Source organism: Leucoraja erinacea, chromosome 31 (assembly GCF_028641065.1).
Source record: "Leucoraja erinacea ecotype New England chromosome 31, Leri_hhj_1, whole genome shotgun sequence".
NCBI lineage: Eukaryota > Metazoa > Chordata > Chondrichthyes > Rajiformes > Rajidae > Leucoraja > Leucoraja erinaceus.
Window position 1 is genome coordinate 14,153,387 of NC_073407.1, and position 15,576 is coordinate 14,168,962.

General features: G+C 45.4%; 1 protein-coding gene across 1 annotated transcript; it reads right to left on the reverse strand.

Annotated features, from left to right (window-relative positions):
• Positions 1-4,393: 4,393 nt before the first annotated feature.
• On the reverse strand, positions 4,394-15,004 carry barhl1a (BarH-like homeobox 1a). Its single transcript, XM_055660015.1, is given in 4 exon segments — positions 4,394-5,253; positions 9,679-9,901; positions 14,265-14,514; positions 14,517-15,004. Coding segments are annotated over 4 exon segments (966 nt in total). The 5' UTR covers positions 14,718-15,004; the 3' UTR covers positions 4,394-4,961.
• Between the last annotated feature and the right edge of the window lie 572 nt (positions 15,005-15,576).

A 15,576-nucleotide genomic window follows, 5' to 3' on the forward strand; every position in this document is an offset into this window, starting at 1 on the left:
TCAAAAATTGATTCTCACTCCTGATATGTCATTCTTGTCTTTACTGGTGCTAAATCGCTGCTCTGAGATGCATTCGGCACTGACACGTTCGGATTAGTAGCTTCCTATTGTCCTACACATTCTACTGTTAATGGTGTTTGTATAATCTTATTGCTCATCAGCGATGATCAAGCCACCTAACTAAAAAAAGGCATATTATTTTAAAGTATGGATTTGAAAAACCGAGGTCCATTTTAATGCTTAATGTCTTCTGACGTTCATCAGAAAGGGGGATTTTCATATCAGTGATTTGTATCTGGAGCAGAAATCAAAGAGATCGGTCATTTAAAAAAAAAAATCTGAAGTAGTAAAAAATATTGAAGCTGCAACTTTTAAAATTGTGTTTATTTTACACATTCTATCCCCCCCACGACTTTGAAATGAGAATCTAGAAGGTGAAAAGGATTATGCTGTTAAATAAGGATGTCCGTCAAAAAACCCTCCCTGTGTCTCTCTCGCTTTAGTGATGGTGTCGACTTAATCATAGTAATCGGGCGAACAGGGCGAGGATGGGAATTTCAGCCGGCTGAAGAATGGTATAATTGAGTCGTTTCAGTCTGCCGTAATTTTAGTCACAGTAGTTCAAATGTGAGCCTCCGCTTTGTATCGGGTCACAGGCGGTTCTGTTGCAACCACTGTAAACAAACACGATGCAGGTACGTGTACACCTCACGGGCTCATTCATATCGGTGACATAAATTGCTGCTCGAGTTCCTGAGTGACATTTTACTGGATACGTTTCTACACAAACTGCGCTTAAAGTCTGAAAAATCCGAAATCACACCAGTCAGGATTTTATACCCGCCGACGTTGACAGTTGAGAGACGCAATCACATCGCATAATGTACAGAAATATTTTTTAAACCGAGTGATCAGAAGCAATTTATTCGTTCGCGGGACAAGTAAGTCGCTGCACCACCGCTGCTTATTGTCCAATTGGCCACTGAACGGCGAGGTCGCTGGGTCAATTTACAGGGCATTGAGGTGTCGCGCCCAGACCAGACCCAGAAGGACATCGGTGAATGTGTTCGTAAGAAAATTAAGTAGTTCCATGTTCACTATCATTGATATTAGGTTTTTAAGCCAAATGATTTAATTAATTAAAATTAATTTCCCCAACGTGTGTGTTGACACCAGGGCTCGTGTACAGGGACCAACAAGTCCCCTTATCTGCTCCATTATATTGAACTCTATATTATTTACTGTAGAATAAGAACCAGCTTACTGCCTTTACATAAATTTCGTACAAAAGCCAGAGTCGCTAAAATGTGGGGAGGAAGTTAAGGAGCAGCCTGTGTCACGACAATTAAACTCTGAAGTATTCCGTTGAAAAAAAATCAATGTTCTGGTGGGTTTAAATTCTGCCTCTCGCCACTGGTAAACCAAATCCTTCGAAATTTCCAGATATAAAATACAGTACGTGCTGATTTTTTTTTTACACCGAACCTTCTTCATTTGGCGACAAATCAAGGCTTTGAAGATATCGCCTTAATTATGGTTTTTGGTTCAATATGCCCGTCAAACTCACCAGTGGAAAAGCCAGGAGTCAAACGTCTCGTCTACAGTGACGTACAGTGGGTACATTGGAGGAACGTCAATGATGTTATTGGTTTACAAAACACGTTCTCCCCATAATTGTAACTATTTGGAAAGAAAAGAGTGCCCTTTGTAAAATTCTGTATTTCCAAAGTCTGTTAATTTATCGTTTGAAATTTAAAAAAACTCTTTCGGGGCATGTTTCAGGATGGATAGCGAAGCAGTTCATCAAATAGATGATTATGTTAAAATTAAATGGAATTTCCTGTCACATTCTGTATCTAATACATTTTCAATGTTGGGCAAGCTCGTGGTTCTGTGGTACTTCACACACTTTCTATAGTATCTTGGTGTCCAAATGTTGTGACAAATTGCAAGTAGTGTCCTGATCTTTGTTAATCTGTTATTTTAAAACACAGAACCACAATTTTATAGACTTTTTCTGATCTAAAAAATATCAAATAAAGGCGACATGGGTTCACTAGGTACAGACACACACGCACACAGACTCACAGACATACAGGCACAGAGAACCACGCAGAGACACACACGCACACAGATACAAACACACACATACATAAATACACATACTGACACATAAATACAGACACACACGCGCACACACAGACACACAGAGGCACACACAGAGATACGCACACTAACACACAAATACAGACACACACACACACAGACACACACATAAACACACACACACACCAACACAAATACCGACACTCACACACACATAGACACACACACTAACACACAAATACACACACACACACACACTCACACACATAGACACACACACTAACACACAAATACACTCACACACAAACACACACACACACACACACACTAACATACAAATACAGACACGCACACACACACACACACATATATACGCGTATGCACACACAATTAAACATAGTCCACTGGGCAAGTAATATTGATGAAGCCAGTGTCGAAATTACTTACACCAAAAACAAGAGAGTTTATTTGAATGAGATGGCCAGAAACTCTCAGATTGTCCCAAAAGCAATCTGTTTCTCGGCGCATTCAGCCTGGGTGATTTACCACACATCATTCGCTTTGTGACTCGGATGATCCCATCGAGTTTTACCACCATTACTGCTGATCTCGACTTGCTACAAATATTCCCTCTGCTTCCCACCGTTGTTTCCGTCTGACCTCTGGAGCAGCGAAAACCTTTACATAAAGACAAGCTCCAGCCTAAGTGAAGATCGCGCCTTCTCTCAAATTCAGCTGTCTATAAATCAACAGGCAAAATCCAACTATTAATTGTCAGAAATTGACCAAACCTCATAATCAACATTTACAACGAACCATCTGATAATAATGTAATGTTTAAATGAAAGGCGGGATAATAGTATTCGTCCAGCCATCAAATGTTGTCCCGCAAACTCGCACGACTGCCTCAATGTGATTCAGGTCGTTGGCCTTGCAAACCCTGGACTACAAATGAGGAGGAGAATTATGATATTACTTGTGGTTGGTGTGTGGTTGTTCTGCTGTATCCAGAACTCTTCAGAACGCTGCCTTCCCTTTCCCCAGTTACATCCCAACCCGGTTGTTAGACAAATCTCCTCACAACCCCATTGCCCGTATCCGCTCACGATTAACTGAGCATTGACAGCAAAAAGTGTATCTGCTCATCTTGCTGTACAGATCGTGGCGAACGTGGCGAACAAGTTGCCATGGGATGAAAGTGTAAAATAGTTGGTCAGACACCCATCTTGGGGGCTCCTGACACGGGAGACGTGGCCCCGAGCTGCGACCTAGTCCACGACACACTTTATTCTTCAACATCTGAATTTCCAACCATGGAAACCGACAATTTAAAGGTTTCTAGAATTTAAAAAAAAACGTTTAAGTTCTGCTAGTAAACTTTTTTTTTTAATAAATAAGAGCGAATCCTTTATTGACTGAAATATAATTTTAAAAAAATGGAGCCATGTTGAGCATTCTTTGAGTATATTACAAATGACAGATGCAAACAGAAATAGAAGATATTTAAACAGCTATTGGGAAATTGCCTGAAAGGAAATGTATCGACGTTGAAATCCTCCATTGACAAACTATCGGTATAAAAAAATAACGTTTGCAAACTCTTGAAACAGAATATCAGACATTGAATCTCGGCCTCTCGTTCTTCCATTGATGCTGCATTCAGTTCCGATTAAATGGAATACTGACGTGACTGACGCATAGCTGACAGCTACAGGAATTCACATTTAAGCACACCGCTCGAAAGGACAGTCGCTCCATTTAAACAGCAATCAAACTTTTTGTAACAATTATTGTTCGGCCTGTTGCGAGACGTGCTGTAAAAATGATACAATTAGAGCTGTAAGTATTTTTAAATCTGTCATTGAAATGGAGGAGTGTCACTAAAATATGAATCTAAAAAATATAAGTCCTGAGACAACGTAGATTGAAGGGTGTAGATAGAAATGGATTGAGTTTTAGAAATCGTTCCACGCAAAACCTCGCAATGGTGACTTGTTGAATTTAGGTACAAGAAACCGAACTGTTGGGTTCTGGATTGGGGTTTTTTTTCCCCCTCTCTCTCTCTCTCTCTCTCTGTCCGAATGCAGATCCTTTATTTCTTTGTTTCCCGCTGAGGGCGCCGGGGACGCCAGGATCCGCTCTCCATCTGTCGGGCTCCCGAATCCGGGGCGCCGCTCCCCGGCTGCCGCCGTAACAGCTGCCGCTCCAGCCTCAGCGCTGTGTTCAATAAATAATCATATCTGTACTACTCGGCGATGTGTTGGGGGGTTAGCGCTGGGAAAACGGGGGGGGGGGGGGGGGGGGGGGGGGGGGGGGGGGGGGGGGGGGGGGGGGGGGCTAGTCATCTCTCCGTCTTCAATCTACACCCCACAGAAAATCAAAAATTACAACAAGTAACTGCAAAATGTGCCACCGATAAACAATACACTCACGTTATTTACACTATAGTACACAGCGCTTGTCGACCGTCATAACTTACGTTTAAAATAAATAAATTGTACAATTTAAATGCTTAATAGCAACAAAAAGTATTTTAAATAGTGCAACGTCACCAATTACTCTTTTCATTACATGAAGTTGATTTCCGTTTTGTAAAAAACTATAAATTTTTAAATGAAAAATAATAAACTATAGATGTCGAGGATGAATTAAAACATTTTTTTTTAAATTAAGACTATGTTTCACAGTTAAAAACCTCTCACTTTTTACACAAAAAAGTTTGAAAATAAGGACCATAAATACAGTAGAATACAATCTTTCTTAAAAATTGTTTTAAATACTGAAGCTTTTTTGTTAAATTTAAGTTTGATTTCAGTTGTCGCTTCCACGTAAGTCCGAGCGGGGGCCGGAGCGCCTCACCGAGGCTGCGGCGGCCGGGGAAGGACGCCCGCGAGGCCGGGCAGGGACGGAGATTGTTCGCCCCCCGCTGCCAGTCCGTGGATGAGCACTCGGGGGACGATGGGCCGCTGGATGACGGGGTGCGGGGCGGTGGGACCCCGGTACATGTACATGGCAGTCGGGTCCAGGTTAGAGACCACGTTGGGGTGGTAGAAATAAGGTGATGGGAACATGCGCTGCAAAGCTGAGTAGTTCCCGGCCTCGGCCAAGAGTTCCAGCCCCACCGCCGTTTGCCTCTTCCACTTCGTCCTGTTGGGGAAGGGAACAGCGTTAATTGTACATGCGTGGCTGAATCGGGGTTAACACCCGTGTATTCTTAACAAGGCTAAAATCCAAACTCTAGATTTCTCTACAGATTGTTCGGCCTAGGCCGGGTGAGACGGCCTGGATCACAAGCAGGTCAGTATTGCCGGACACCCGGGCGATGTTCCCGGCAGCGGGCAGTGGGACCGACCGTTCAGGAGGTAACTAATGAGCCTAATCTTTGCGCTTGTGTCGTGAAACCACAACCGTACAACTTGTGAGTCTTTATAAACATTGTGTATTAAAACATCTTGCTCAAGGGGTGAATAAAAGCTCGATGTGTGCGTGTTATGTCTCAATTAGAATCAGAAGTAGCTGGATTTTAACTCCAGAGTCTCGCATTTATCCCGCTCCGCGCTGGACAGAGACTGGAAGTGACTCCATAAACTTTGACAATATTGACTGAACTCATTCCCACAAACTTCCAGTCCTGGGATGAGTGGGATCCAGGAACAGGGGACGGGAGAAACATCGGGTCTGAAGCCCAACTTCAAACCCAATCCTCCAGAAGGAGGATGTTGTCCCTTGAGATGAAGGTCTCTCTCACCTTCACTGTTGTTTAAATATGTTCTTTCATTTCTTTCAGTTTCTTAATTTCCGGTTCAGGTTCAGGGTGCTTGATGGCATAACGGAAGTTGTGTTTCTTTTCAGTCCAGAATCATAATGAAATGGAAGAGTGAACTTCATGAACTTCAGGACTAGAAGGGTCGAGATGGCCTGTTTCCGTGCTGTAATTGTTATGATAGACAGTCCATCGGGCGATGCCGAGAGCGGGGCTCGGGTGGAGATTGTTCTCATTCATTTACTGCCTTCTAACATCCGCAGAACATTCGTTACATTTTTCATCGCTGCAATCTCGGATTATCCACAACACGTTTTGTGTCCTGTTCTGAGATTTGGAATACCTGTCACATTAGCTGCCCGGGGCCGATTAGCACCGTCCTTCCCAAAAAACCCAAACGTGTCCAATTTTCTCCAGGTTCTCCACGTCCTTCTCGGATTAGTGCTCCTGGTCGCTCCAACGTGACAACCAGGGTGAATTTTACTTCTTCCCGAAAGGAAGTTGCTTTGAGGGGAACACTCAAAAACTTAGAGGGTGTGTTTAAGATAAGGGGGGGAGGGGGGAAGGGGGGGGGGGAGATGTTTACTTGATAAAAGTTTGGTTTTCTTCCTTGTAATGTGCTGTAATGTCCCAGAAAGATAGATTTACTGTTTAAAGGCGGGATAGAAGAGAATGTACCATTCGGACATCCGACCGAGGATCCAGACCCCGTCACAAATCAATGGGCTGATTATCTTTTAATTATGTTCCACTTCACACTCTTCTACAATCCAGAAGAGCGGCTCCGAGGGTGAATATCGGGCCTGGGAGCTGATTGAGACAGAATTTATACCGAACATTTCTCCTTCTCCCACGGGACTAGACAAAGTTTGAGAAAAGATCGCTCTTAATTTATCTCGGTATCGCCAGAAAGTGTTAGGTGAGTATTGCGCGCCGGACCGTCAACCGAGCTGTGCCCACTGCCCGGATACCAGGGGTCACTGAACGAATCTAGGGAGCACGGCACGAACATTTGTTTGGAGCAGTTACTGCCAATATTACAGGCGGGGAGAGCGAGAGTCAAGATATTCGAGGCACTCCTTGCATCGAACAATCCCCAAAGAGCCCTCTTTAAGGGAAGTTTGTGTTTGGGGTGTGGATGTGTGTGTGTGTGGGTGGAGGGAGGGGGGGGGGGGTGACAGGGATCGATTATGTTAGGGAGGATCAGAGATCGCCGCTTTTCCCTGCACCAAATCTGTTCCATCAAATTACAAATCTCGGATCTGATCACTGTAACGGGCCGTTCATCCACTGCAAACGGAGCAAGTGAGACCTGGGAATTAGTGCAAGAGCTGATCTCTGCAATAATGTAAAATTAGGAACTTTATGCAAAACTGCAATTCGAATTCACACCCAGAGTCCCACGAATAACTGATCTGAGCGTGAAGGCTCGGGGCGGGAAGAAGGTTTTGTGATCACATCAGATTTTTGCAGGTTATATCTCCATAAACTGTGGCTTTTAACTATGGCTATGGCTGATCACGAAATGAATCTTGAAATTGTTGATTTTAGACAATCCGAGAGAACCACAAAGCATCTGAAGGTGGCTAAGACATTAATGAAACGCTGTGAATAGGGAGAGTTATTTGCTTTACTGTCCCACAATCTAGGCTTACTGTGTGTGCAAAGCACAAATTCTGCAGTAACTCAGCTGAGCATTCCGCTTAGTTCCTCTAGCATTCTGTGTTTTGCTCAAGATCCCAGCATCTTTACTTTCTTGTGTTTCCTTAATTGTTCCGGTTTTATTACTTATGAACCTATAATTGTGCGTGCGTATGGTGTGATGTGTGTGCACAACATACACATGAGATCAGCCACCCACACGTTGGCATTTGCCCGTCTGAGTTATAAATAGCGCAGAGGGACTACTGTGTAAACTCTGTCTGAAGTGTGGCCCACCCCTGGCAGAATTCTCTGCCTCGGTTAGTTTGACAGCTTTATGTAACTTCGCCTCGGGTTGCTTATCTTTGGGTTTATATCTTATCAGCAGACGGGTTTCATCATCTCCTCTGCTGGCCCTACTTTCGAGACTAGTTTGGATGATGTTGAGTGGTAATTGCAGCTCCTAGTGTAGATAACCACCGGACCAACACTTGCCTGAATCCATTGCTCCCTTTCCTATGGGACTAAACCAAAGTGATTGTTTAAGTATCACGGTTTGTGAATCCTGACTAAGTCTTTAATACCCAAACTGGACGACAAATTCGGCTTGATAATTATTGCTTAAGTGTAGGTTCCCAGTTTAGGTACATAGTGCTACGAACTCTGGGCGGTGGGGGGGGAAGGGGGGGGGGGGGGGGGGGGGGGGGGGGGGGGTGGGGGGGAGTCAGTGACAGGTGTCTGCTAATCCAAAAGCAAACTCGCGTGATTAAAAAAGCTGCTATTTCTAATTATTTTCTGAACTGTGTAGGTGTTAACAGGATGATAAGAAATTGGATATTGCAACGTGCTGCACCTACATTAAGACCCGACAGTTCAATCATTGATTATTCTTTCATCTCAGGAAGACGACCTTATATTTGGCTCAGATTGAACAAACTTAACTCAGGTGAAGGCAGATAGCGCAGGGACGGGCCACGCTTCTAGATACGTGGCAATAAAAATCACACCACATGAAATCCAACGAAATCTCTTCTGCATTGGGGTTGGTTGCAGGGGCACACTGCTGGGAGAGAGGAACCTGCCCAGTGCTCGTGCATGCAGATGTTGACGGGACGGGGCAGATGTTGACGGGACGGGGCAGGTTGAGTTGAGGTACTCATTCTGTTTGTGTTCCAAGTCCACCCTTAAGACCAGTTTTTCAGATACTTTGGATTGAGCGGATTCTTAGTTTTGACTTTAAAACAATATTATCTCCGGATTATTTATTTAAATTTATTTTTGGCGGATTCCTCCCCCACATACTACTCATGGGGCATCTGCAATTTCGCAACTATCTGCAGTGGGTTACAGGTGAAGTGATGTTCTCGCTTTTCCAACTCTGCTTACTATTCGATTGATTCTGACCTTACAAACCTCCTATTAATACATGCATAGAGATAGAGTTTTCACCTTGTTGAACCCAGAGTTCATGCGAGTTAGATTATTTCGGTTCTGTTTGTGTTCCAGGTGTGTGGTTTGGTTCATGCTCAGGGGTTTGAATGCGGTTCCATCCAGTAACTGGCCCCAGGCGCTAGAACTATCACTGCGTGGGTGGGATTGTTGAACCAATGGCCCCAAGAAATGGTTCACACTTTCCTCGCCCCACCTCATAATAAATAGTAACCTTATGGCACCATAAAGCCGCCCCCCTTCCCCCCGCCCCCTTTCTTCCCTACCACTTTCTCTCCAGTCCTGAGACACTAAGTTGCCAACCCTGAGTCCGACTTGTTGATCAGACTGAAGAAGGGTTAAGGCCCGAAACGACGCCTATTTCCTTCGCTCCATAGATGCTGCCTCACCCGCTGAGTTTCTCCAGCTTTTTTGTCTACCTTCGATTTTCCAGCATCTGCTGTTCCTTCTTAAACTCTCAACGAAACTGCTGCGATTCATACTCGCCCCTGCAACTTCCTGACTCGTTTTTGACTTTCTCTTTGAGGGTCGTTCCCCAGGCCCAGATTGTGATCTGCCTGATCTGGGGGTTGGCGAATGGTTGGGAACAGCACTAGTCCCGTTTCACATTCGGCTGAATGGGCTGATTTTCAACCCTATAACAGCGGCATCCCAATTAAATGATAATTTCCCCCTCGCGGGCTTTGTGCGCGATAGTTGTGGTTGTGTGTGTGGCTCACCTCCTGTTCTGGTACCAGGTTTTGACCTGGGTGTCCGTCAGGTTCAGCGAAGCCGCCAGTTCCATCCTGTCCTGGACACTCAGATACTTTTGCCGCTCGAAGCTCCTCTCCAGCTGGGCGAGTTGGTGGTCTGTGAAGGCGGTGCGCGCTTTCCGCGGCTTCTTCAAACGCACAGGCGGGCTCTCTCGGCTGCTCGAAATCTCTCTCTCCGCCTCCTCCTTGACTGAACACGGGAAAACGGACGGACAGTTACAGAGAAGAGTTCAGACCCAGCGCTAACATTGCCAACAGCCAACCCTACCACCCCCCCCCCCCCCCCCCCCCCCCCCCCCCCCCCCCCCCCCCCCCCCCCCCCCCCCCCCAACGCCACCGGCTCTTGCCATTGCAGACTCCCCGTTTGTGATCGGGAGAACTTGGGAAAGTTTCGCCTCTCCTCGGGGACTCTGCTCACACACAATCTGCACATGGTGATGTCCTCAAACGTTGATCATCGCCACCAACGATAATAACTCTTGGTCGGAAGCTGGAGATTGTCAGCTTCCCTTAAAGTGAGTGCACATTCTTGGCCACTTCCCATGCATAGAGAAGCCCAGGGTTACACGGTCAGTTCTGGATTCACAGCGGGGAATCTGGTTCATTCTGGGAACACGGACATCAGGCCGGCACTCCATTCCATCCCCTCTCCCAGCGGTGGCGTGGACTTGCTCCCATTATTCCCACCCGAGTTTAGAATTACTGGACACTACTCGCCATCTGACTGTGTCTCAATCTCTCCCCCACTCGCTCCAGTAAGTTGCAACCCCCGTTAGAAGCTATGTTTCCGTCTGTTATTGTGAGATTGGCACATTCATTACAAGGCTGTCTGAGTGAAGCGCCACTCGGACGCTGACGCTGGCCATTGAGGAAACTGAAGTTGTGGTGTGCCGGCAGGTTGGATGTAAGGGACACATCCAGTCGGTCTTTGTTTGCGTTTACCGTGTGGTGGTTGTTGTTCAGAGAGAAGGGAGGAGAGGACAGAAAGGAGAGAAATTCAGAGATCTAATTCCACGGGCCAGGAAGGAAATAATCCATTTAATTGAGTCACCAGGGAAGACTCAAACAGCAAGTCGGCCGATTAGAGATTCATTCTTTGAACTACCCTTTAAAAAAAAAAGAACTGATCACAGGATTACCGAGCGAATTTACACCGATCGCTTGAAGCTGACTGCGCCGATTAGCCATAGAAAAGTGGGGGATTCCGTACATTTAACTCGTGTTTTACAAATTAAATCGCTCCCGTCCCTTCAGAAACTAACAAAGCCGATTAACAACAGAATCCTTCGAAATAAAACTGATCATAGGATTATCTCGCAAATTAAAGTGAAACCTAAACGGGTCGGCGAAGGCGACCACAATAATGTGAAGGGCGATGTACAAGGTCGATCTGAACTGCTACATATTCCGCCTAAATCCCAGCTCGGTTTTTCAGCTGACAGCGAGCGAGCGATTTGCCGCCGCTTCATCCTTGCAGACTCTACCGCTAGAAGTACGTTTACATGGCGTACTTAGACTTTAGCTGCCTCCAAACATACAAACAAACACAGACTGACACAAATATTTCTCCCCTTAAACTGAGCATGCAGCCCAACACAACACGTTTCCTGCGCTAACTGAACACAGATCTAACAGCCAAAGTTACATACACACACACACACACACACACACACACACACACACACACACACACACACACACACCGGTGCACAGAAAGAGTGGAGCCGATGCAATAATCATCAGTCAACGTGTTTTCAGTCGGTTAAACGTACGTGAGAAGAACACTTTCCGTGGTACAAATGCCAGACCACACCAGACAAAAAATGTGGGGTTAAAGTAACAGCCTCTTAAAACTTCAAATAACTTCTATTGATTTCACCAAAGCAAGCGCCGCTCCAGTGCCTGAACCTGAAGGTCCCAGTTACCGGATTAGTTGCAATATTTCGGTTTAACGACCACGAATAACAAGGAGAGAAACCAGTGATTATCTTCCAGAAAAAGACAAGTTTTATTGTCTGTGAACATGCAAATATGTTCAGGTGCCAATAAATGCATTGTATTTATTTTATTAATGTACCGGAACTCAAAAATAAAAGGGTTTTATTAAATTATTGAAAAATAAAATTACACTGCCATTCATTTGTTTCTTTCCAATGCTTCAGCCCACTGGTACCAACACGGCAAGTGAATATGTGTGGGCGCCACTTCAGCCGCCGTCAGCTCAGTGAAAACTGCAAGTTACCCCGAGCCAGGCGCCGGGAAACATTTCGTTTCAGAGTGGCGCGGCAGCGACTGCCAGACGATTGGTGTTCCCATTTATTTAAGTCCAAAGAGTCCCCCTTTTTTTTTAGAATTTTCCAAATACCTGGATTATTAACATTTTTTCATCTTTTTAAAATAATTTTTTAAAAAAACAAGAAAAAAACCGAAACCAGGTGAAATATTTTAAGTTTTGGTCTAAGTAAATATAAATGTAATACTACAATTTGAAGGTTTAATTCCTGAATTTGATTTTTTTAAAAAAGACAACAAACTTCAATCAAAGTTTAGACTGGAGCTGAGCTCCCCGACTTTAAAGATCGATGAGAGAAAATCGGCTCACATATGAAAGAAGGGCTCGAAACTAAATCTGCAGCCGCAGAAACGAAGTTATAGTTTCTCGCGAACAGCCACATTTCTTTCCCCCCTGTTGTTGAGACTGGCCTTGGGAAGTTTTCCGTTTCCTCATCGTTCTGTTTCAATCATATCACAATGAGTCCTGATCCAGTGTAACCCACTGGTCTGGAATGATTCTTTTGATTCATGTTAAGCTGAGCCAACGTTGACAGGTTATCGTTTCAGTCCGACATTCGCTTATTCTGGTCTCTCACCTGATTGAAAGCCACTGATGCAGTTTAACGTCTCTCGCGCTGGGAGCCTCGCGCTCAATATTCACTATTTTTTTTAAAGTTTGCTACTTTTCATAACTCTCTCTCTCACACACACACGGGCACATTTTTATTTATTGATGCCGGGTTTGCAAGAAACTCATTCATCTCAGCTCTGATGAATGAGTTCTGACTGTGCCAGCTATCGCTCAAACCCCCTCGTACCACACACCTCGCAGACACCAGTCTGTCTCACTCCTTCTGACCTTATCCACTTTTCCGCTTTATACTGCATCTGCTCACTTCCCACTCGAAAGATTTTAACATGGGAAATATTGCTTTAAAAAAAAATCCACAACATCCACCTTTAGAACCACTCTCATGTAAAAAAAAAAGACAAGGTATGCATTTTAAATAACTTTTAGATCCCTGGCCTCCCTTAGTGGTCACGGGACCCCGAACATTCAGTGTCGGCTAATGGAATTTGTCGTTTCTTTGACTGAACGATAGATACAAAATGCTGAAGTAACTCAGCGGGACAGGCAGCACCTCTGGAGAGAAGGAAGGGGGTGAAGTTTCGGGTCGAGACCCTTCTTCAGACAGTTGATCCAGTTCAAAACAAGTAGGCGAAGATTAACTTCGTTAATACAATCTCGCAGAAAAGCAACTAACTGCGACATTTTAAGGACACGTTTAAAATCTTCCCGTTATGTTAAAATCTGCCGCCCTCGTTTTACATTCTTCGGGAAACGGCGCCTTGATGAACATACTATATTTAAAGGTAGACAAAGATGCTGGAGAAACTCAGCGGGTGCAGCAGCATCTATGGAGCCTCGGCCCGAAACGTTGCCTATTTCCTTCGCTCCATAGATGCTGCTGCACCCGCTGAGTTTCTCCAGCATTTTTGTGTACCTTCGATTTTCCAGCATCTGCGGTTCCTTCTTAAATACTATATTTAAATACTATTTCCTGAAAGTGACTTTTTAGATTTTCTGAGAAATAAACTCTAAATAGAATAGTTATTTATTACAATATTAACATGTTATTCAAGAGCTGTCACGGTACTTGCTCATTGACAGAGTAACCGCCCAGCAGAGACGGTATATTTAGGAATATTTGCTTATTAAAACGACGCGAAGGAGATCGTCAACTATTTTCGTTCCATTATTCTTTTTGCTAAATAATTCCGATGGAACCTAGTGCCGTAGTTATCCCTCGATAGTCACACGTGGGGTCAGACTGCACCGTGTTCATCGGCGGGTTGACTGTGCCCTGCTGCCTTTGACCTGAAAGTTAGTGGCGGTAAGGGAACAAAAGATTCGGCCAATTTGCGGAATCCACTCCTAATGCTTTGCTAGTGTGAAAGGCACCCGTTGCATTACACCTCCGTCCAAACCACTTGAATTGTGTGTAAAAAAAAAATAACGATCACATTTTAACACGGATAGATTGCCCGAGAAATCAAAAGCAAACACGCTCACTGGACGATATCCAAACCCAGGCCGCTGCCATCCACCAAACTGTAGTCGCTGTAATTTATAGAAAGGGACATGATATGTGGAGTTCACTCCACTCTCAGCGTTTGTGCCTACTTATTGTAAACCTATGCCTAATGTTAGCAGAAATCCCCTCTCATCGAGTTTGAATTCTTTCTTATTTGTGGAGGGTGACCAGCTGTCGGCTTACCTTTATATTCCGTGTCCGAGGAAGAATTCTCTCTTTTGTCCAGTTTCTCTCTGAATTCCTCTCCCTGTTTGTGCGTCGTTTCCTGGGGAGTTTGGCCGCTGCTGGAATACGGGGCGCAGGCCGCCAAAGGTTTGCACTCGCCCAGAATGTCTCTGATGAGGAAGGATGAAGTGGCAGTCCTCGCCTGGGGCACGGGGCACAGCTGCCCCGGGTGCGGCCGCGACTCCAGTCCTCCAGCGGCGCCCGGTAGCGCGGCGGTGGCGTCTCTCCGCACTCGGTCCCGGGCGAGGACTGGGAATCGCGCTCGCTGCCCATGTCCGACACTGGGCTCAGGGCGCCTTTCATCTCTGGTGGCGATCTGCAGTCGCCTATCAACGAATCTCCTTTGGCCAGGACCGGGCTAACTGGCCTGTGGGATAAGATCGAGTCAATCCCGAAACTGGAGCCTTCCATGTCTCACCTTAAATGGTCATTTGGAACAAAGTTGGCTGGAACTCGGCGGCGAAATCCTTCCGCTTCCAAACAGCGATCCCGGGCAATGAAACTCTTGGCTACAATCTCCAAAAGAAAGTTGGTGCAAAATCTGAATCTCTTTGTGGCTTGAAACAGGGTCTAGATTCTAGTTGGGATGTCGGCCAATAACGGCCAATGCGTTTCAGAACCGTGGACAGAGGCAGACCGCTCCTCCAAGGATCGTTCTCCGCGCACCAGATCTCCGCCCTCCCCGCGACACTTTTGGACTAAAATGCACTTCTGTCACTTTGCAAGGGATTTTTTTCCTCTCTCTTTTTTTTTTAATGTGTCCGTAACACGTGCCCGAGCAAAAGCGTTTCTGATTGGGGCTTCTGCCTGACATCACAGTGACTGCGAACCGACTCTGTTAGTCGAAATGAGAGGAAGCGGAATGGATGACGCCAGGAACGCCGGCACTTTCCGCAGTTTGTTTTAGATAAAGCAATTGTGGATCAGGGTGGCGGGGAGGAGGGGTGTTGCTGATGCAGAGGCACTTAACCTCAGCACAATTCTGCTGCACTTTCCCGGACTTTTATGGAGGGAAGGAGTTGCCGTAAAGTTGCCCAGTGCGGAATGCGCGTACATTACAGTCTGCGGACGAATTTCTGGGAATTCGGCGATTTGAAGCGATGTCCCGCTGAGTTGGGGATGTCTCAAACATTATTGTGGTTGTCCGCGGGCAGGGTTCAGAGGTTGAAATAGCGAGTCTATTGCTGACATCACGGGTGAAGTTCTTTACATTTTCCAAACCATTCCAACAAGTCACTCCAGTTCAAAGGCCGCATACAATGTAAGAGTT